Consider the following 24402-nt stretch of genomic DNA (forward strand, 5'->3'; position numbering starts at 1 on the left):
GGTTAGCTGAAGATCCTTTTGTTGTTAAAGCTGTGTCTCCTTTATACCCAACATGTTGTGTCTTGTCCTTTCATTCCATGAACAATTTCCCTTCAGGTTAATCTCTCCTTCTTGAGGTCACAAGCAAACTTTGGTAAAAAGACTTATGAGAGTCAGAGACTGCTTACCAATTCATTCTTTCTTTTGGCTAAACTTGAGAGACAGACAGGCCTGGCTCAAACATCCCTCTGGCACTTGGTGTGGTGGCCCACCCCAATCCATGTGCCGTACACTGCACTGTCCTCACCCCCTGCCAATTCCCCTCACCCCGATCTCCCCACCCCTGCCCGATCTCCCCCTCAATCTCCTGCCTCAATCCTGCAGTATATTCTCTCCAATCCCTCCCCTCCCCTTTTATCATCTGATATAGCGTGATCACTCCTTCTCTGGTGCTGGTGGTAGAGACAGCATCAGCTGTCTGTTTAAAAGGTAGAGGGGAACTGAAGAAAGCAGGACAGAATGAGCAGAAAGGAGGGTGAGGGTGGTAGCAGCTGGAATCAGCTTTGGCTCACCCAAAAGTTAAAAGGAAGTGGCCAATTCCATCAATTTGCCTTCTGAGGCAGCTGTCTCACCTGACCTCATTACTGAGTCAGCCATGGGGAGGGAAGACTTGGATCCCTTAGGCTACTGGTTCTTTCAGTTTCTAATGGCTTTCAGACAGAGTAGGTTCCTTAAGCTTAGTTCAGCATCCCAAAGGTGCTACTATTTGGTTAACAAGACTGCCTTTGATTCTGGCAATCTTAGCTCTGAAAGCACTCTCCTCTATATTATCACTAGTGCTAATTCCTTGGATGGGAAATAATTGTTGTAGGAGTTTAGTCAGTTGAAGCAGTGCTGCAGACATAGGAGCTCTTCTCACGGTGAGTAAGAAGAGCTCTGGGGCGGTCTGTGAGGAGAGCAGGTTACACTTACCCTCCCTGCAGCTGGTCGTGCTTGCTTCCCTGGGTGGGCAGGCAGATCGCCTGCCCAGATGACTTGCAGCTTCTCCTTGCAGCTCTGAGGGTTGGGGTGCCAGGACATGCTGCCGCACATTGCCCCACCCCCCAGAGCTTCAATAATGCACCACACAAATGTGCAGTGCATTATTGCGATCCCCCTTCCCCGCCGAGTGTGCTAGCAGCCGTGGCTGACTCACAATTACAAAAACAAGGGTAAGGAGCGCTCGCTTCCTTAATCTCATTTAAGAGGGTGGCTACTTAGGTGGGCTTGCTGCCATGAAGCCACTGGGTTGCCCTCAAGCCAAGTGGTTCTCAGGAGCATGCAAAACCGGGCTGGGCTCCCTTAGTCTGCTTTTGCATGCATGTGTGAATAGCCCCGAGGTGTCTTCAGCTAGCACAATACAAGCAGGAGGCTGTTGACTGGCTAGCAAGCCTCTGCAGAGCAGGAGGCTGGAGTCCTGGACAACTGTGTATTTGCACCTCTGCAATTCATCAGCATACATGTGCAATCCATGGTCCGTGTGGGTTTGGGGAAGGCTGGAGTTCTTCTTCTTCTTTTAATACGAAGGTTTTACTGCAGAGTTTGGCGGGTCCTTCAGGAACCCACTCCCACTCATTCCCTGGGCCTCTCTTTGAATTCACTTGGTCAATCCTCTACCTTACTAATGGGTGTGTGATAACAATAGTGATTTATATAACACCATACTGTAGCACAATTTTTCTGATTACAAAACATGGTGTGAGAAGTGGCACTAGCCATCTCATTATCTGAAGAACACATAGGTGGTCGCAGGTCAATTAAGTGCTGGATTGGTTACTCTTTTATGAGTTCTGCTACAAAATGGCTACATTTTGTCTTCATCATTTGCTTCTCAATGTTTCATTCACTTTCCCATTTAACATGCAGGTTGCCATTTGCAGCTAATCAACACCTCCTGACTTCTCCAAACAGAAGATATTCTTTTACCGAACCAAATTAAGACAATACATACACAAGGCATACTCTGATCTACAAACTGCAAAACAGTATAAATCATGATATGTCACTGACAGCAGAGCATGAACTGCAATTGAGTACAATTTAGAAATCTACCCAACTTCTGGAGATAATTTTATTCTTCAGGAGAGTAAATTGGCCTTAATGAAAAAAATTATGTTGGAGCATTTTAGTGATGACCCCCCGCTCCCATTTTCAATGCTGTACATTAGCAATTCAGAAGAACCAAATTTAATGATTGCTAAGAAAACCATGTATCCCAAATTTCCACAGGAATACACACACACACACACACACACACACACACACACACACACACACACTGACATCCATATAATAAAGAATCACGTGTACTGCTCTGAGCTTCTCAGAGAAAGCGCAGGATATAAATGTAAAAATTAATAAATAAAATAAATATGCTACACCAGAATTATTTTTTCCCCCCATTTAGAAGGAATTTTATGGTTGTGGCTTCAATTCCCAAAATTTTCTTCTGGTGCTCAGTTCAATCTATTTGCTTCCCTCAGGTTTGATATGTTAAAATGCTTCCTGGATTAGAATATAAAATATGCACAATTTTGTTTTAAGCTTGGATACAAAGGATGACATCTGAACCAATTCTTTTTTTGTAAAATGAAGAAATAATGTATTAAAATTTTAACCATATGTACGGCTCAGAGACTGTTAATCAACGGATTACTGGATGAATATCTAACACGAATATCTATGTAATCAATAGATTACAGTGAATATCTAAAATATGAAGATGGTTGACTCAAGGAAATGTTGACAAATCCTCACACATCTGGTTAAAGTTCAAAAATACACAGGTAGACCAGTCAACCTAGAATCTTTCCAGATGGTGCTTTATTCCAACATGACTGATTCTTATGGGTGATTTTGCACATGCCTGAAAGTCTGTGAAATACTAGTGTGTTTCCCCCCTCATTACTACATATATTCTAACCTGACCATGGAAGGGGCAAGAACAAGAGGAATAGACAGACCATAGCATATAGGTGGTGATGTATGGGAAGGTTGGCTTGGCTCCTACCACAAGCCCCCTCACTTCTGCACCTGAGAACACTATCTTCCAATTCTCATCTTCTGCAGTCTTTTTTTTTAAAACAGCTGAGGCCAGTTTAATCTATATTATGCTCTTTCAGCTCCCTTGTATCAAAAAATTTTTTTAATTGACTTTTTCCACGATTTTGCTCTTCCTGGGCTCTTGCTTTGTTGTTTTGTGGGCTTTAGAGAAAGAAGCCTTCACCCACTCCCTGCAAGACTTCTCTCTCTCTCTCTCTCTCTCTCAGAGTCTGTGTGTCCCTCCAAATGATTGCTGCTGCTCTTGATTCAATGTTGAAACTTGGAGAACTCTAAACCATTTCAAAGGGGCATTAGCAATTATTTTATTGTTTCTGTCCTGCTGAGAATATGTAGGGATTTGAATGGCAAAAGTCAAGTCTCAAAAACATTGGAGTGTGCAGGCAGACAAACCCCAGGATGTATGGTATAATGGCCTCATGCTATTATTTCTTGTCAGAACAGAGTGATAAACCAGTTACAGTATAAGCCTTTTAGTGATTTCCTATTATAACCTATGACCTAAACACAGGGGGGAAAGTAAAGACAGCCAAGTGTTGTAGTAGTAGTAGTAGCAGCAGCAGTGGCAGCAACCTCTTTATTCAGGCCCAATACCCAGTGTTGGGTGGTCCACTTTCTGCTCTATTGTGTTCCCCCCCGCCATTAAAACCCCCCCACAAAAGCAGTATTTCTACTATATCCACCCTCGAATAACTAAAAGAGCACAAGAGCAGCAATTTAACATTAATATTAAATTAATGGAGAAAATTGTGGTCTCAACAGCAAAATAGATGCATGTTTCCTGGGAAGTAAGTCCCACTCTGTTTATTAGGACTTACTCTCAGGAAAGTGTGCATAGGATGACAGCCAGGTCATTTTGGATGATCATGCAGGAGGAAACAAAAACAATTCAGTACGATTCCAGGAAGTGATTCACTAAGTGGGATTTTTGAGAAGATAATTATTAGAACAAGAAGACACTGAAAGTCACAATCAAACATAGTGAGGCTATACTCACGAGCATGCAAAACCAGGCAAAGAGAGCCCAGCCTGGTTTTGCATGTTTGTGAGAACCACCGGGCTTGAGGGCGAGCTCGGTGGCTCCACGGCAGCAAGCCCACCGAAGTAGCCACCCTCTTAGCGAGCGCTCCCTTGCCCTCATTTTTTTAAAATAGTGAGTCAGCCGTGACTGCCACACTCAGGAGAGGGGAGGGGGACTCCCAATAAAGCACCACACACTCGCATAGTGCATTATTTGGGCTCCTTCCCTCAGCCTGACCACTGGAGCGGCTGAGTGAGGTGTGGACGGCCCGCAGGAGAGCCACCACTTGTCTGGGCGGGTGATCCACCCACCCACGCACCCACCCACCCAGGGAACCACTTCTGATCGTCTGCTGGGAAGGTAAGTATAGCCTTCCTTCCTTGCAGATAGCCCACTAACTCTTCATAGGGATTGTGTGAAGAGCTTCATTTTCTTCTATTCCAAGCTCCAAGGGTCTTTGCAGAAGTGTGTGTGTGGCGGGGAGGGGAGGTGCTTCAGAGGTTTGGTAAGCTGGAAATGCACTAAACTGAAAGTTTGCAAGATTTTTTTTTTAAATTAAAAAATAAACTTCAGTGGGAGGGATAAGAGAGAGACTGCAACCCCCAATATTCCCTAGCACACTGTCCCTGGGATGAGCTAGTGCAAGCATCTCCAAACTGCGGCCCTCCAGATGTTGCTGAACTACAACTTCCAGCATACCTAGCCACAAAAAATTGTGTCTAGGGATGCTGAGAGTTGTAGTTCATCAACATCTGGAGGGCCGCAGTTTGGGGATGCCTGAGCTAGTGTAAGTACTGCAAGGTATATAACCCCAGTTAAGATTTCCCATCCAGTTCATTGTGTAAGTCCATGGAAATCGATGCAGACCCTCCCCTCTACTCCATCTGCAAATATCCATGGGCAATAATGCAATGGGTACGTTAAAATTCAACACTGTAACTCCATAAATCTGAACATTTACCAGATGCATTTGAAACTGATAGCATTCTCTCATGACTGGCAACCATCTCCTTATTTTGTAGATGTGTATCTGAGTGTGGATGTTCATCTGTTTCCCATGCACATCTCAGCTCATTGAACTTGATGGATGCATCCAATTGAAGTGAATGAGGATGCCTGGCTCTGTCAGGAGCCATGAATCATGAACAATGTGTATGACTACAGCTGTATTAGAGTCAGAACATTTGATTTAATTGATCTGCGGATAATCAGAATCTGTTTGAATTCTATATTACTCTTAGTACTGGATGCTTTCTCTTAAAAGTGCTTTAGATGTATGCAAATAACAGTGTTATTTATTACAGGTTTTCTTTGGCGATGAATCACTGATCAGTTATATGGGTGGATTCCCTTTAATTTCAGTCAGACTAACTAGTGCAGTATAGTTCAAACTGGTGTAAGTGATCAGTGAATTCTTGAGAAAATGAAAAATGAAGAGATACTGAATCACTTGGCAGTAACTTCACTCAAAGGTGACCTCAATGCAACTCCTAGAAGAATTTGCCACAAAACTATTTTTTTCATTTCAAAATATTTTTTTCTAAAATCAGTTCAAAATCCATATGATCTGCTTTCACAAAACATAAACAAGGACTCAGGGGAAAAACAAAATCAAATTGACAGTTCAGATCTTAACAAATTCCACAAAGATTTCTTATGTATAGAAGTCATGAAAAAAGTGGCATGTCAAGAATTTTGACAGCATTTTAAAATAGTGTTTATCTGAACTGTATTCTTGGTTCATTACATCACCACATGTTACAAACAAAAAAAAATAATTACAACAAACATGACTTCTGTCTGACTGTATTGTTAGTTACACATTAACAAGATAACAATTCTTCCCAAATAGGGTATAAAACAAAAGATATGAAAAACAAAAATGAGAATTAGTTTAAATAACAGTCAGTGTTTTGAGTGAAAAGTCAGATTGTTAATATTATTGGGCACCAAACTGCAGTTTTAATGTTCTTTAAAATTGAAACAAATGCCTTTCTTTTAAATGGGGTTGTGTCTCATCTCCTATTAAGGTTGCACTGTATTTCTGATCTACTAAATTAACTAAGGGGGAAGGAGAATACAAGTTACATGAATTAAGACAGCACAAATTAACTCCTTAAGGATTATTGCAACTCCAGCTTCTCTCTAAAAGGAGTACATATCTTAAGGAGCTACAAAAAGGAAAACAAAGATCAGTAAAAACTTAACAATCCTAGCAATTTATAATGCATATACAGTTGTTCACCTGCATCCTTTTGATTCTCTATATGAAAGAGAGAGAAAGCAACAAGGAGAAAAGAGAGAAAAACAAGAACAGATATGCAGGATTAATGAGCAAGTGGATCAAAATGCCCCCCAGTTATGTGTGGTATATGACATTCAAAAATAAAAAGTTGCCCAATCTCTCCCACCACCCAGAAGCATGGGGATCATAGAGAGGACTCATTTTGCAAAGGTAAAACTGTATGTAGCAGAACAAAATTGGTGTTTAAATGGGTTAAGCTCTGAGAACACATATTGACGATCAGAGGAGGAAACAAATATACATAGCATGTCCTATGCAGAGCTTGCCATTAAAGAAGAAGAAGAAAAATAATTTTAAAAACCTAGGTTAGCATTCTGGCTGAAAGATAACAAACGCTGAAGACCTAATGTGCAGGGAGGACATTTTCTGTGACCTTGTACACAGAACTTTAAAACCTTTTTCATAAAGTATACACATTAGGGAAAGATAGAGCCACTTCTTCCCCAATGTCCTTTATCTGACCTCTAGCTCATTGCTCCCCCATGTAGGTGCTACCTTTTGATTGTGTACCAGTGACAAGTGTTTACAAATTGGGGTTACACAGAAGCAAAGTAAAAATGCATTCAGGTCACAGACAGAAAGAACTGAAAAAACTTACAGACAAATTGGAGTTTGTCACAAACAAAAACAGCTTAATTTTTCTAACTTTTTTTTTTTTAGGCTGATAAAAAGTGACTGGACTTCTCACACTGGGACTTTCACAGACAGAAGCAACAGACAAGCCAATGCGAAAAGACTTGAAGCAAGGAAAGTGAGTTGGTTTTGTTCTGGATTTTACTGAAGTAATGAAACAGAGAAGAGTGAAGACAGCATGGACAGGAGGGTGGAAGGTACTCACGAATGGTTAAATCCATCACTTGAGAGGCCAAGCAGAAGACAGGATGCTCATACATTTCTCTCTTTTTCCCTATAAAAGAGGATTTGGGCATGCAAGAGGCTTAGGTCAGAGGTAAAGAGGTTATAGGTCATAGGTCAGAGGAAAACTTTACATTAGCTTAAAAGGAGAGTAGCTGTAGAGTATTTTGGGATACACACAGGATAAAAATAAAAAAGGAGATTTAAAATTGGAGGTTTACTGGATTAACCATTCAGCATGCTCATGAGTCACAAAAGAGATTGTGACCATGATTCTAAAGGTTTGTTCTGAATTGTTTGCAGGAATATAATGGTCAGAACATCATGAATAGAAGGATATAGAATTCTATTGATTTAAGGCTCCGAGATACTAAGGATTTTAGCCTTCAGTATCTAAGGCTTTCACAGGTATTTCTTCATAAACATAGCCTCAAGCAGCATTGCTGATAATTGTTTCTTAACTTAATTTTAAAGTGCTTAGGCTATTTAGATGGAAGGAGGAATTTTATTTCCAAATTGTGGACTCCTTGGAGAGATGGGTCACACAATGGCCATTCTTTTAAAATAAAAAAAAAAAAAATATAGAAACTCATAGTGAGCGGACTATGCTCATGAGAGAAAACCTGAGGCATGCAGCTTGCGGATGTTGGGTTGTTTGAATTAACAATCCCAGCATGCTTTGAAACTGACACAACCACTTTTTATAGAGGCGGCATAGAAAAGTGGCTGCACCAACCACGAACAAGGAAGGAGAGAAGCAGAAGAGAGCAGGTAGTGTGGGATGAAGTACTTCTCTGAAAATAATAGCTGGAATTGAAAAAAAGGAAAGGAAACTAAAAAAAGGTTTGTTGCTTCAAAGTATTCCCAGACCTAAAAGTCACAGTGCCAAAAAGAGGGCAGATAATTAACACAATCAAGAAGAATTGAGGCACAAAAGGAAAGTACACACTAACTGTTCTACATTTTGGGAAATGAATGCATTTTTACTTACAGATCATAAAGTTTGTTTTTGCATAGATATATCTGAAAGAAGAGAGCAAAGCTTACCGACAGAGTTAGTGAGCGTTACACAGAGACCTAGGGAGCCCAGTGTCCATTCAAAAGAAAACACAATAACAATCCCAAAACTGCCTTTGAACTGGAATTCTCCCATGTCCTCATGAGGCATATTTAAACACTGAAATTTTTAACAGAGTTCACCAATTAAAACCATTCTGTGAAGTAGAGTGATTTGATAAATTGCTTGATAGCACAGCGCTCAAGAGATCTGCTTTCCTTCTCTATTTTCATCGCTCATTACCAAGTCAAGAGTTGATAAACATCCTTTTAGTGCCCAATTCTTAAGCGTTTCTCACTGGATGCATAACAATGAATTCATTACCACTGGTACACAATTTGCATTGTCAATGGGGGAAAAACATTGAAAAAGAAAGGAGGTGTATAATGTACAGACCCTGGAAATATGTGATATAACACAATAATCCAGTCCATCTGATAAGCAAGGACTAGGGAGAAAAAAAATTGAATGGTGATATTGTTTCCTCTAGCATTATTCTTATAAGTGAACAAGATCATAAGCCTTAGTAAAGCTTCATGGCTCATACATGACAAGAAACCAAAATCCACATGACGTGATTCAATTTATAGATTTTACAGCAAAGCATTATCATGTTGTGTAGGAGTTTCAAATTACTGTACAGCAGCTAACAAGGTAACAATGAAAACTGATTAATGTGTAAAGATCTATCTGCATGTACAGAATGCCTGCCAAAAGCATATCTTAAAGCAAGTTTTAAAATGTCTTTTTGATGGCTACATGTGTCTCTGGTCACTAGCTGTTATTCCTTCATAACGTAAAAGGTCAATAATATCAGCTGTGGTGATATCAGCTGTGGAGAATGAAATCTGATGCAAGCATAGGGCCAACTGATATGACAAGATATGCTATGCATAAAGGGAAGGCAGCAAAATGTTACCCAGGAAAAAAGTATAGGCATTTTACGTTGGCTTATAAACAAATGAGCACAGTTACAATATTTCTTAATGTCTGATATTTCAGTTGTTCCATGAACTCCACAGTCACAGGCAACAATTAACTGCATTTCCTTTTCCGGCTACAAAAATGACATACTATAGTGATCTCAATTTTTTGTTTTCTAAAAAACCCTACATGTATGAATGTTGTACAGTTGGCCAAACATGCTTATTCTCCTATGACTCATCACTGTATGAACCACTTTGCCTTTGAAAAAAAAATTCACCTAACTTCTGTCTTTTTAACAAAAATTGAAAATGAGAGTATTTCCCATTTATTCATTCTGTAGTATAATAATAATTATGGCATATCCTTTTAAAAAAAGGAGATGTTGCCTTAGTCATCTCATTCAAAGATGATACCAACAATTTTAATAATAAAATCACCTTACCTTCAATTTTGGCATACTCTGATAGCCGAGTATAGTTAGTCAATGCAGCTTGTTCTAAGCATTTACGGATGACGGCTTTTACCTCTTCTTGGGGAACTGGAGTAACTATGTCTTTCATCAAAACCTTGATACAAGAAATACTGATTTGTTGTGTCATCTTATTATTATTTTAAAAATATTTCACCTACCCGCATAATGCCCTTTGTCTCCCTCTGCTGGTCCGAACACACCCAGCAGTAATATTATCTATTGTTCTTTGGAATCTTCTGGATTTCATCACCAAGGCCCATTTCTGACATTACACTTTACTACTTGCATTCTGTGTGTCACAAAGCAGTCAAAGTGGCTAAAGATGTGCATCTTGGGATCATTTTAGGACAATCTGATACACGTAGGACACACATGTAAAGGTCCCAAACATTACACATTTATCATAGTCAGAGCTGACTTTACAAATATATGTTTTTAACTGTTTATGACAGTGTGTCTCATTGCAGGGCCTGTGAGCCAGCGATAGCTCCCATCAAAGGACTCTGTCATTGGGCTGGTTCAAATGTCATACAGAAACATGGTTACATTATGGTAATCTGCAATGTCATCTAGCCTTGGAAACGAATGCTGCCCTTTCTCTTGCCCATGCATGAGATGGAAGTAGAATTCTTCTAATTGTGGTTGGAAACAAAGATCGATCATGGCACTGAGTCTATCTGGGTTTATTCTAATCAAGTTGTTTGAAATAAACTGAAATCTGAACCCAAGGTTTGAAGTGGGTATCAGATTTATCTATTTCAAGCAAGTTGTTTAGAGCAAGCCAACACTGGTCAGTTTGGACGTCACAACCAACTTTAGTTTGTTTCTAATGACAATCAGAAGTCAGAATTCTTTTGACTTGCATACAGATAGGGGACAAAGGAGTCCCCTTCTGTGCCAAGGCAAGAGCTGTTGCACAGAATTATGATTTAACTGTGGTCTTGTGTGACATCATTTTAGGCCTTCTATGGCTAGTTCTCACATTTTCATTACATTAAATAAGTAATATTTAAACTAGCACTCCATTGATATGAGAGAAAAACGGTATCCTCCAAAGAGCCTGCATTTCTATTAGGGCTTGAGGTAATAGGTTTTGTTCTCACATAATTAGAAGTACAGTGCAATATAGTGTGATTTCTTGTAATGTTTAATTATGTGGCAAAAAGATTTTAGAATATCAAACATCCAAATGCAATTCTCCAGTTGCATAGACCTTAAGGTAGTTCTTCCATCTCAGTATTCAGAGTTTTAGTAAGATAATATGGGTTCATATCACAGAAAACTGTAATTAGAATTTCAAACTGACTTTTTGTATTCACATAATTTAAAGTATTAATCCATTTATATACTTGAAGCATCAGTGATTGAACACGTTCTTCAGTTCAGACCATGTAATTATAAAACCATATAATCAGGTCAAAATGTCATCCAGCCTAACCAGATCCACCCATAAAATCTAGAATACAGTGTGTCCCAAGTAAAGAGTAGGTATACTCTAGAATGCTGCTCATACCTTTGAATGTTTCATGCAAATGAGCCAAATTATACACTGTAGAAGAGACAACCCCCTCAAAGTATTTGCTTGACCGTCAGCAATGTGTTTCTGGTCTAAGGAGCTCTTCTGGAGAGCGAGCAAGCTCTTCAAAGCATTTGCGCTCTTATTCAAAAGTGTACGTCCATCCATGCTTTGCTGCAAGCCCGCAGCAGTGCAAGCGGTTTAGCACCGCCTGCGTTAGGCTGATCTGGATACCAGCCACTGAATGAAAAAAGCCAAATATAGTAACTGGAATTCTTCAACAGCCTTTTGGCATCCTTATGCTTACCCTTTCCAGGAGCGATAGTGTGGCTTTTAAAGCGCCTTCTGGCCGACCAAATGGGAAGCAATACCTAGGGTAAATACACAGCTTTTAAAGATCGTTCACATCTGCAAATATATTAACAATCTTTACACTGATATGCTTAAAAGGATACTTTCCCAACTACTTGGAGTTATGGGCCCCTTTCCTTCAAAAGCAGCAAGCAAGAGTGCTTTAGAGACTGGGATTTGCATCACTTCTCATGTGCTAAATTGGTGTGTGTATGACTGCTGATGTTGTAATAGGTTAGCTTATTATGGGGCCAACTCCACACTAGTTAGGAGTGGGTGGTATCCATTATTCCTGTGATTACATGACTATGGCAAAACAAATCCTTTCCCCTATACTAGAAATAAAGCGAAAGAGAAAGGAGATAGGCAAAGGGAAGCTTAAAGGTCAGAGAGGAGATCATTAGTTGATTATGTTGTCAATAGGCCATATTGCAAATCTCATTTGTTGCCCCCTAGTTTCTGTGCTTCAAAGTGAATAATAAAAACAGGACTAAAGAAAAAAAGATATAAAAATGGCTATTTTGGTTTTGAAATGAAAGTTAATTCTTAATTTTATAAAATTAGAGAGTAACAAATGCATCTTCTGTCTGCTTTTCTATCTGGACAACTCTGAAGCTATGGCAATGCAATCTTCATGGGAAAAATGCACAAGAAGCTCTGTTCAAGCCTTCTGTTCAAGAGCTACAATGGTTGCCAATTTCATCTAGAAAATAAAATACTGTATTAAATTCTCTTAAAATATTCCTATTGTTTATATAAGTAATCTATATAAGTAATCATCACTGAAATACATGAAATATAGCAAGTTTGGTCTGTGTCTGCAAAATGAAACACCAGTCGTTACCTAAAATGTGTGATTTGATTTTCCAATAACAACCGCAGCCTCTCTTTGATTTCTTCAAACCGTTCTTTTTCTTCTACTGTTACAGTTCCTATTCCGTCAGGCCTGCAGGAGAAAGGCTATGAATAACTTATATTTACCTCATGACCCTTATGAATCAACTAGAATGCACATTTTCCTCCCAGGAAAAAAAAAAAAGAATCCTGTTTAAAATGACAACAATTCTGCATATGTATAACAGTATTTGAGCCTGGATATTGACAATTATGATTATCTGATTAAATAGTATTTAGAATTTGTGTTGTAAGCCACCCTCAGCATATGGGAACATGGGATATAAATATTGTTAATAAATACATTCAGTGGCTTCAGACCAACATTCACTAAGGCTCTATTGCACATAATTATGTATATGTTTAATTTTTTATTTTCAGCATTTATATCTCAAGTTTCTAAAAATTATTCAAGGCAGCGTAGGTTCAAAATAAAACAATAAACATCCAAAAATCTGTGAGCAAAAACTTCCCCAATCATTTCAAGGTCAGTGACAATTGCATGTGAACATCCACTGTGTGGATGTGTCAGTTTCCCAGACACTGACATGCACTGAGCAACCTTGCTCAGATGATAATCCATACTTCAACTACAGCTCTTAAGTATACATGGAAATAACTGTGCAGGTGCTGTGTAACTCAAATTTTAAAAGAGCCCTATGAAAAGCATATTCTTATATATTGAGATTTCCCAAAGCATTTTAGGATTTTGGGGGGATTTTCGATTACAAGTGTTGTTCCCTATATGTCACCAATTGTAAGGATCATGGGTGAGTGATGATGCTATGTGAGAAAGTGCACATGTGAAGAACAGTGAGACTTTTAGAAATGACTATTACCCCCTGTGGAGGTATCTGTGGTTCTTGTTAAAGAAGGGAAATAACCACATTTCTTGATTACTGTAGGAAGAATGTAGTTCATTTGACAATGTCTCTTCGTCATACTGAATTAAGTAAGTGGCTTTACCTGAGTGGGCAGTGCAATAATGCGAAACTCTCTTCCCGGACACAAACCAGTTAAGCATAATCAGTTTAATTGGTGTATGGATTATCTGAGTGGGTTGATATCATCAAAGTGAAATAAAGACTGTAGATTTGGAGGGTAGACAGATCCCTGTACATGCAAGTTTTAGTACAGATCCATCACATTTAATATATAATAAAGTACCATAAGAAGGCATTATGTAAGGGCACACGAGTCACTGTTGTGAAGGATTGAAAAGGATCCATAAGCAGGACATTTTTATTTGCTTTTTAAAAAGACAACAGTGTTAATTATTTGTCACTACATTGTCAGCTTTGAAAAACATTTCCTTAATAAAGGTTTCTGATGAACTTCCTCAGTGATACACAATTGTATTTTTAACAAGATAGCGGAGTTCTTTCCCACATGTAATAAAGCACCACAGGCAAACATTTCTTCCATTCTTTAGCTGTAGTGCAAAAGCATGAGAAAGTCCTGAGCGTGTCAGGAACAGTGTTTTTACATCCATGTTCATGAACTGACTTCTAAGCCGTGGATTTTTTTCCACTGACATGATAAGAAATAAAAACTGCAATCTCCTTACTTCCTTCAATGTCCCTCATAAATTTTGCTTCATGCAATAATCCATCAATCAACAAGCCAGGCAATTAGCAGCAGTCTTTTCTATTATTGATAACCAATAATCATATTGATTTGTGTACTTCTGTGTAATGGAAAGTTCTCTCTATTTTCAAGAGGAACTTACGGACCTTTTAAAACTGAACAAATGTTCCTACTTAGGCCTCCTCCAGTGTTAGGATTAAGCTTTGCAAATCCTTAGTACAAGACTAGTTTGTCTATACAAAGGACTTGGCAAAGGATTACAAAGCTTTTAATGAACCTCCTGTCAGGGGTTAATTGGTAAACTTTATTTTCCTTTTAAAGAATCAAAACGCTCCTAAGATTTTTTTTTTTAAAGAAACCACCATGATCTGTACAGTCAATATTTCATTGACCTAAAGATACAGAAATCTCTAACTATAATAAATATTAGCAACTGGTGTTAAATGTGGTTAAGCACACTAATTTTAAAACAAAGACATTATCCTCAGATTTTTTTCATTAGTTTTTAATTTAAAGTGAAAAAATGAATTTAGTCTCACTCACATCGTAAATGGCTGTGGCACGCTCTGTAATCCTGCACACATATTTTGCATCAAGAAGGATTTTGTACATATTTAACTGTGTGTAAGATTGTGGTCCATGGACAGCATCTGGACTAGTACTTTCATGAAAAGAAGATGTTCCGCTTGTGCAAAGAGGAGGGCTGGTTTTTTGATACTGGCTCCATGTATTTATTTAAGTAAACCTAACAGGATCCGGTATTAACTGTATTATGGAACAAAGTTGTACAGTGTACAGATTTCCAAAATTCAGACCCAAGTGCCTTGTGCCTCAAAATACTTATGCCACTTGTTAACTAATCTTATAAGATCTCATTTATTGCTCCAAATATATTTTTTGCCTTTAAAATATGCACATGCTGTCTGTCACAGGCTCAATAAATTTGCAAGTACAGTAAAACAATCTAAAACTCTTCCTAGCTTGCCTCATAGTTTTCATCCCGCCCCCCCCAAGCCTTATCAGAGAAGACTCGAATTGCGTATTTTTTTTTACTGAGCATCCTCTGAAAGAACTTTCAAGAATATTGAAACACTGAATGAGCTCTCCAGCGATCTCCTTTTCTGTAGAAAACATGACCTTGGGAAGCGGGGGAACTGAAAGTGGAGATGGCTTGCTGACAACAACAGAGACCGTGTAGGTTTCATCCTTAGGAACATTCTCAGGAGCAGCCATTGCCTCTGGAATGCATAGGAATTGTAGTTTGCACCCAGACCCCAATGAAAGACATGATGTATGTAATGGAATAAACTAGGGCCACACTTTATTAACAAACTTACAAATGTTGCAACGGGGCAACATTTCTAACTTCCTGAATATGAGTGTGGGGAACCCATGCCCTCATGGGATTTAGACTCCTAAAGATGGAAGCAGGCTTGGTGGTTGCCAGAAGCCATCCGACCTCTGGCTTCCTCCTTGCCACACGGTATTCTGTGTCAAGGGATGGTTGCCCATGTCATAACTCCCCAAGCCTCAAAGATCTGAGTGGGTGACCTGACCAACTCCCCAAAGGGGCTCCATTCCCAGCTCCCCAGACCACAAAGCCCAGAGGTGCTGTTCCTTGGAAACCTCCACCAATAACAATGCACACTACCTACCCCCAGCCCACACTCACCTGCCAGTGTGACCAGGCTAACCTATTTAATGGCACTGCCCCTAATGAATAGCTTAAACAATAAGCCAGTGGGGAGCAGGCAAAAAGGTTTTCACCACAAGCCAATCAGGTGGGGGAAAAATTCCTACTTGGCCCCATCAATGGCGACCAGCTGTCCCCCCACTAGTCAGGGTGGGTGGTTGGGTGCTGAGCTGCATGAAGGACAGTCGGTGGGCAGGCAGGACCAGCCTTATAAGGTGGCCACCCCACCTGCCCACCATTGGGTGTGCAAATGTGCATGGAATGGGCAGACAGCCACCCATGTGTCCAGCCTTTCTCAGGGCTGGGCACAACCTTGCCCCCTGCAGAATGTGCTTCACGTGCTAGGCGGGAGCAGCATTCTAATGACTCCCATCTGATTTCATTGAACTAGTATACATGAGAAACTATCATATCTCTTAATGCCTGTGGCAATGGGCGCTTCTGAGGATGCTGTCCACACCTTGTGCAGGAAGTATATAAGGTTTCCTGCCAGCCCTCCCTTTTAACTTGGGGGCAGGGCAATGTGCTGGGGGGGGGCAATTAATCAAAGACCATAGGGCCTAACCATACATCCAAAACTGAATTTAACTATATGTAACAAAATGCACAATAGGAATACAGCTACTATATATATATTGAAACTTCAGCATGTATCTGTACATCTACCAAAAACAGGACTGCCAAGTTTGAGGTATCTCCAAACTCAGGATTTATCAAGGACAGCACCAGAAAAAAAACTGAGGGGGACTCAGAAGGGAGAAAGTGCATTTACTGGGGGGGGGAAGCTATACCCCACATATGAGATTTCTGAATCTGAAATGGGTGGTGGGTGGGGAGGCAAGCCATATGTCGGGGTGTGTGTGCTTGTCCCCCATGCACCCTGGACCTGTCCTTGGGATTAACAAGGTTAAGCCTGGTGATGTCACTGCCAAACCTTGAAAAGCAATGACAAATCTGTGACCAGAGAAGAGCCCAGTGATAATGGGGTGGAGCCAGAAACGTGAAGGCCCACGGAAAGGGGAGGCAGGAATAGGGCTCATTTCCCTAATTTCAAAATGTTACATTTTCTTTTTGAGAATGATGAAACACTTTTGCGCTTTAAAATAAATTTGTTACCATCCGTTATATGCCTGCAAAACTCCTAGCCCCAAGATTCAAAGCTAATAATGTTAGTGATGATAGCACTGCTTCTGCATTTGTCTGTATTACTAAACCATACCCTTCAACATTTCACAGACAAAAATAAGGAATGCTTGTAACAGCCCAGTTTTAATACCAAGGATCACTGTCATAGCTTCCACCTACACACACATACACACACAGACACACACACAGAGCTATACATTGTTGAAGGCTCTATTCCATCTGCTGTATTTGTTTACTCTACACTAGCTTGTCCCACATGCGTTTAAAATCATATAGGAGATTGTTCTGTTTGCCTTAGATGCATAATTGCCTCTCACTATGTTATCAACAGTGCACTGGATGGTGCCTCGCTGTTCACACACAGCTACATATAGACCAAGCTAGCACAAATCAGCCTAACTATTCAGCAAATAACACAGAAACCATGGAAAGTGGGTTACTTCAGAAATGAGCCAAGCTGCATTCTTTAGATTAAGGGAATTACCGAGATAATGCAAAAGGCATACAAGTCCGATCCCTTCAGCAAGTGAGCCAAATCCAGCACGTGCACACACACATACATAAATACACCTCTCATATTCTCACACACACAGGCAATCCTGGCCCCCCACTTTCCTTTATTGCTTTCTCTTTTATTTCCAAATCCTCTACCCCATTTTTGTTTTTAGAACCTCCCTCATGCTCTCAGTCTATTTTACTGTCAGGCTGCAATCCTATGCATTCATACCTGGGAGTAAACGCCACTGAACATTATGGGACTTACTTTTGTGTTAGTATGCCCAGAATTGCAGTATAAATCTCTTTCCTCTGTCTGTCTGTCTCTCCCCCCTCCCCCCCACATCAAATCGGTTCACACACAAACACATATACCTGCAGTCAGCCTCACCTGGAATGTTTTCTAATTGGCTTTTAAATTTGTGAAATGTCAATCAGCCTTCATTTTAAGAACAGCTATTTTAAGAACAGGAACAACTGAGGTTAAGAAAATATGGCAGCTGGCGCTTCCTCCAAAATTGAAGTAGGAGGACTCCAAAAGGCTGCTTACGCAAAATTTCCCCCGACTCAGGGTGGATTTTTCAAGATTGCAATCACTCTATTATTACTTACTTTTTTAAAAAAACAACCCCTCTGTAGTAACATGTCCCTTGAAAAGTTAAATATTGGAACTTTCCATTATGAGCTAGAATTAGACTCCATGGCTGCTTTCAGACGTCATGGGAAGCCTGAGGCAAACTCACCTCAGGTTGGCCCCCTGCAGCATCCAAATTATCGGAACCACAGTTCTGGGCCCCAAGTGTGGTTCCAATACCTCCCTCAACCTCCAGATGAATGCTTGGTTTGAAGTAAGGTATACTTACCAAACTGAAGTTCTGCAGGCTGGAATGTGGAAGGGAGGAAGCTCCACCTACATAAGAACAGCCCTGCTGGATCAGGCCCAAGGCCCATGTAGTCCAACATCCAATATCCTGTTTCACACAGTGGCCCACCAGATGCCTCTGGGGAGCCCTCAGGCAAGAGGTGAGGGCATGCCCTCTCTCCTGCTGTTGCTCCCAAAAAATGCTATTTAGATGCATCTTGCCTCTGAGGCTGGAGGTGGCCACCACACTAGTAGGCATTGATAGACTTGTCCTCCATGAATTTTCTAAACCCTTTCTAAAACCATCCAAGCTGCTGGCCATCACCACATCCCATGGCAAAGAATTCCATAGATTAATTATGCGTTTTGTGAAAAAGTACTTCCTCTTGTCGATCCTAAATTTCCTGACCTTCAGTTTCATGGGATGACCCCTGGTTCTAGTGTTGGGAGAAAAATTTCTCTCTGTCTACTCTCTCCACTCTATGCATAATTTTATACACCACGATCATGTCTCCCCTTAGTTGCCTCTTTTCCCAAGTAAAGAGCCCAGATGCTGTAACCTTGCCTCATAAGGAAGGTGCTTCAGGACCCTGATCATCTTGGTTGCCCTCTTTTGCACCTTCCCCAGTTCTACAACATCCTTCTTAAGATACAGTGACCAAAACTGTAAGCAATACTCCAGATGTGGCCGCACCACAGATTTGACAAAGCCGTGATAATATTAGCATTTTTATTTTCAGTCCTTTTCCTAATGACCCCTAGCATGGAATAGGCATTTTTCACAGCTGCCGCGCACTCAGTCAACACTTTCAGTTACCTGTCCATCACAACCCCAAGATCTCTCTCCTGGTCAGTCACTGACAGGTCAGGTCCCATCAGCATATGTGAAGTTGGGGGATGTTTTTGCTTCAATATGCATCACTTTGCACTTGATTACATTGAACCGCATTTGCCAGTTTGGAGAGATCTTTTTGGAGCTCCTCACAATCTGTGGTAAATTTCACGACCCTAAATAGTTTCGTGTCATCTGCAAACTTGGCCACTTCACTGGTTACCCCAATTTTTAGATCATTTATGAACATATTAAAGAGCAATGGTCCCAGTACAGATCCCTGGGGGACCCCAATTCCCACTTCCCTTCATTGTGAAAACTGCCCATTTAGTCCTACCCTCTGTTTCCTTTCCTTCAAACAGTTACCGATCCACAAATGAACCTGTCCCCTTATTCCATGACTCCTAAGTTTACTCAAGAGCCTTTGGTGGGGAAAGTTGTCAAAAGCCTTTTGGAAGTCCAAGTATACTATATCAACCAGATCACCTTTATCCCCATGCCTGTTGACACTCTCAAAGAACTCCAAAAAGTTAGTGAGTCAAGACTTGCCCTTGCAGAAGCCATGCTGGTTCTCCTCCAGCAAGGCCTTTTCTTCTATATGTTTAACAACTTTGTCCTTACGTATGCTTTCCATCAATTTACTCAGCACCGAAGTTAAGCTGACCAGCTTGTAATTTCCTGGATCCCACCTGGATCCCTTTTTGAAATCAGAGTTACATAGCTACTTTCCAGTCCTCTGGCAGAGAGCCTGACTGTAGGGACAAGTTGCATATTTTTGCTAGGAGATCAGCAATTTCACATTTGAGTTCCTTCAGAACTCTTGGGTGGATACTATCAGGCCCTGGCAATTTGTTAATTTTTCCAGACAGTTCAGAATGTTGTTTCTTGTCACCTCTACCTGACCCAGTTCTTTAGCCTCTGTCCCTGATAAGCTTGATTCAGGCACAGGTATATGCTCAGTGCCCTTTGCCTTGAAGACAGATGCAAAGAACTCATTATTTAGCTTCTCTGTAATCTCTATATCCTCCTTAATAATCCCTTTCATTCCTTCATCATCTAACAGACCATGTTTCTCCCTTGCAGGTTTCCTGATTCTCTCTTCATGTCTAGAAATTTGGCCTCTCTTGCATTACTTATGTGTGAATTTACCCAGTTTATATGTGGGTAGTTGAAGTCACCCATTATTACTGCCCTGTCTCTCCTTGATGCCTCTCTTATTTGCTTCTCCAACTCCAGGTCACTCTCAGTGTTTTGAACCAGAGGGTGATAGCACGTCCCTAGTAATACATTTCCTTTCAGTCCTCGTATTGTCACCCACAATGATGCTTTAATTTAATTGGCTGGTGCAGCTTTCCATCCAGGGTCGGAGGATGCCTGTGCAGCCAGTTTCTTCCCTTTGCAGTCTCCCAGACTGCAGATCACTGTCATCTGGGAGCACGCTGGGGGACTTGGAAGCAAACTGTGGGGTTATTGAACCCACAGTTAAAGGTATGTCTTAAGGTGCCCTGTTCCCTCAAGCTTTCCTTTATTCTGCTTCTCATTTTCATTTTTAGTTGTGTTCTCTACCTAACCAGCAATAAAGAAGCATATCTGTTGCCTAAAATAAGAACTTGTAAACTTCCTATTGTAGGCAGACATGCTTCTTTACTGATGGCTAGGTAGAGAACACAACTAAAACTGAAAATGAAAAACAGAGCAAAGGAAAGCTCAAGAGCTAGATTCTAATTCTAGCCCATAATGGGAAGTTCCAATATTTAATTTTTTGAGGGATATGTTACTACAGAAGGGGGCCATTCACAAGACTGGGCGGGTGAGGAGGGGGAGGCTGCCCCAACTCATCCTATCCCCAGACAATGAGGCGATTCTCACGATCGCCCAAAAGCAGGCTAAGGGAGCTGAGCCCGCTTTTGGGCGGTCGTGTGCTGCAAGGGGAGCCATGTAGCTGCCGGCAGCTAGCCCTCAAAAATACCACACCCCCCCCGACGAGGTTAACGGAGTGAGCACTCCATTAACCATGTCTTTTTGCTCGTGTGTTGCTGCGGCATGTGGTGGCACAGGGGGCTGCAAGCAAGCTCGGGGGTCTCTCCAGGATGACCGCACTCACATGGGGAATCCTGGAACTTCGACCATGCCATGAGTGCAATCCATTGATGGAATCCTCCATCAGATGGGTGCTCTAGGCACCCGTCTCCTTGTCTCCTCGGGTTGCATGAAGCCCAAGGAGAAACATGATCCCGGTAGCCGGGTTCACTTGCTTGCTCCCTTAAGCTTGGCTAGGATCCAGGCTTAGGAGTAGGGTTAGTCTGGATGAGAGTGCCGGGATCCACATGGATTCCAGCACTCCACATGAGCAGCCTCGCCCAGACTAGCCTGCCCTAGCCAGGGCTAGTCTGCTCATAAGAACAGCCACAGGGTGGTATTATTTTTTTTAAAGTAAGTAATCACAGGGTGATTACAATCATGAAAAATCCATCCTTTTTGAGTGAAAAAACCCCAAACATTTTGAGTGAGCAGACTTTTGGAGTCCTTCTACTTCACTTTTGGAGGGAGTACCAGCACCACCTGCCATATTTTCTTAACTGCAGTTGTTCCTGTTCTTAAAATAGCCGTTCTTTAAATGAAGGCTGATTGTCATATCACAAATTTAAAAGCCAATTAGAAAACATTCAACTTATTAAGTGATTAAGAGTGTGTTTCTTCTGAAATCATATGATACTGAGTTGACAAGCATAGCCAGTGCTTAAAGGGTATAATACAGAAGTAATTTGGAATGATCTGGATAATTATGTATACTCATGTTTTAAAGCAGCCACTATATTACAATCATAGTGGCTAAAAGATTTTTTTCCCCTGGAACACTTAAGGATGGCAAAGGATGAAAACAGAGCCCTAAATGAATGGAAACAATGCTGAGCACACTACAGTTAGCTGGTTGGCCACCTAGGCTGTACTCAGGCCAGGGCTCCAAGCCCTGAGTTGCACCACTTGCTCTATTATAGGGCTGTTCTCACAACCCAAAACTGGGTTGGAGGAGTGCCCAAACAGGGTAGGTGTGAGCTGTGCGTGCTCTCGATTGGTGGTTGTGTGTTTGCAAAGATCAAGGAAGGAGGAGGGGAGAGTGATCATGTGGGAGCCGGTAGCTAAGACTGGCATGGTCAGCCCACATTCTGTCCCCAGCATTTTATCAAGGGCGTATGAAAAGCCATCCTCCCCAGCCCCTAACTCCTACATAATCATTCTGCCCTCCTCCAACCTTGATCATTGCAAACACATGACTGCTGATGGGGTCATGATCATGGGAGTGGGTCATGATCATCTTTAGAGTTGTGAGAACAGCCCTCATTTATGATTTCCCCATCATGTGTGTACAGCAGCATGATGCCTCTTCAAGAGACACCCCAAGGTCTTAATTTTCTCTCTATCCTTCCAGAAAATATAAGGAGTTGTAGTTTGGACAGGTGTTTTTTTTTTTTAAATTGAGTCGAATTTGAAACTGAGATACCAAAGCCAAGCTGAAATAACATCCTTATTTCTTATGAAAGGGGGAAAAATGCCATTCATTTAATTTCTGGTATTCATAATGAAATTTCTGTTAACTAGACTTTTATATAGCGCATTATGTAAGTAAATGTTCTTTCTGAATGGAGGAGGAATTAAGGGCAAGATTCCAGCCTTTCCCTCCCCACTCACATCATCATTTTGCAGTGAGAGGGGGGAAAACCATTTGCTCACCTGTAACTAATGATTCTCAAGTGATCTTTGTGTATTCACACTTATGGGATTGTGCCTCTCCAGTAGCCTTCCATAGGAATGATTGATTCAAGCAACATTCCAACACTGCCCTCTGCATCTGTAGCAGCTGTTATTAGAGGTGTTTGGAAGCCATTACTCCTCAGTTTCTTGATGACCGCCCTATATACAATCATTTTAGTTAAAGGGGAAAACACAATAAGGTAAGTATTCACCACACAGTAAATATTGATGGTACATACCTTCAAAGAAGAAAACGATTAATGTAAATCTCGAGTTTATTTACCCCTGCCCCAATTTCCTTATATAACCAACATTCTGCAGAACACCCCCAGTGGGGAGTTGGGTGGGTTGTGTGAATACATGAAGATCACTCGAGGATCAAGAGTTACAGGTAAGCAAGCTGTTTATCCTCTTCATGATCCTCACTGTATCCACACTTATGGGTGTTTAGTCAGCTTAACGTCTGGATGGTGGGATGATGTGTTAAAAGATAACTTGTTTCAGCACTTCTCATCCAAATGTTGTATCCCTTGCTGGTCCAGAGCATAGTGCTTTACAAAGGGTGACTCTGAAGTCCATTCTCTGCCTGGCCTATGTTCTTTATTGGAACTCCTGCCAGGTTAGCTGCTGAAACTTGCTCTAAAAACTGGATGGGCTTTAATGTTCAGAAGCAGAACCAGTTTTCTTTCCTTGTAAGCCAAACTTATTCAGTCCATGATCTAATGTGACAAACTCTGGCTGATGTCCCTGATACGAAATAAATAAGCGGGTTTCAGACCGAAATGTCTTTGTTCTGTTCAGATAGAATAATAAAGATCTTTTAACGTCTAGTGTCTGCATTCGTCTTTCTAAAGGTGTTTTTGGTTCTTGGAAGGACACTGGAAGTACAATATCTTGATTCACATGGAACTCTGTTGTTATCTTAGGTCTGAAGGTAATATCAGTTAACATTACCACTTTATTTTAATGAAATTTCATGTATCGCTCTTCAGACTAGATCTAGAACTAGAACACTAGAACCAGGGGCCATCCCTTGAAACTGATTGCCAAGAAATTTAGGACCGACAAAAGGAAGCACTTTTTCACACAATGTATAATTAAAAGTTTCTTATATACAGCATCCTCCAAAAACTTTAGATGGTGAACAGCAACAATACTAATAACAATTTTTTAAAAATTAAAGGTCAAATACCTGGCGAAACAGGTAGGTCTTAAGAAGGTATAATCAAGCTCTGGAATTCTCTGCCACAAGATGTGGTGACAGCCAACAGCCTGGATGGCTTTAAGAGGGGTTTCGATAAATTCATGGAAGACATGTCCATCAATGGGCACTAGACTGAGGGCTATAGGCCACCTGCAGCCTCAGAGATGGGATGCCTCTGAATGCCAGTTCTAGGGAAGCATCTGGTGGGCCACTGTGTGAAGCAGGAAGCTGGACTAGATGGGCCTTGGGCCTGATCCAGCAGAGATTTTCTTATGTACTTAGCCCTTAGAGTAGCCAGCTCATTCACCCTTTGTGCTGATGTTATGGTAACTAAAAAAGCTCTTTTGTAGGATA

At 40.9% G+C, this 24402-nt stretch overlaps 1 protein-coding gene across 15 annotated transcripts in view; it reads right to left on the reverse strand.

The window, feature by feature from the left end:
- Nucleotides 1–24402, reverse strand: part of CADPS (calcium dependent secretion activator) — a 544177-nt gene that overhangs the window by 144284 nt on the left and 375491 nt on the right. For 8 of the 15 annotated variants that reach the window (XM_053299036.1, XM_053299049.1, XM_053299045.1 and 5 more), the window contains 3 exons: nt 12427–12528; nt 11539–11602; nt 9686–9809 (listed from right to left, as the gene is read on the reverse strand). In XM_053299036.1, coding sequence (XP_053155011.1) covers nt 9686–9809; nt 11539–11602; nt 12427–12528 — 290 coding nt within the window. Of the gene's footprint in view, nt 1–6344; nt 6363–7242; nt 7312–9685; nt 9810–11538; nt 11603–12426; nt 12529–24402 lie in introns of all 15 variants that reach the window. The other 7 variants (XM_053299048.1, XM_053299041.1, XM_053299043.1 and 4 more) reach the window with 3 other exon arrangements.

The sequence above is a fragment of the Hemicordylus capensis genome, chromosome 2 (genome assembly GCF_027244095.1).
Source record: "Hemicordylus capensis ecotype Gifberg chromosome 2, rHemCap1.1.pri, whole genome shotgun sequence".
Taxonomy (NCBI): Eukaryota; Metazoa; Chordata; class Lepidosauria; order Squamata; family Cordylidae; genus Hemicordylus; species Hemicordylus capensis.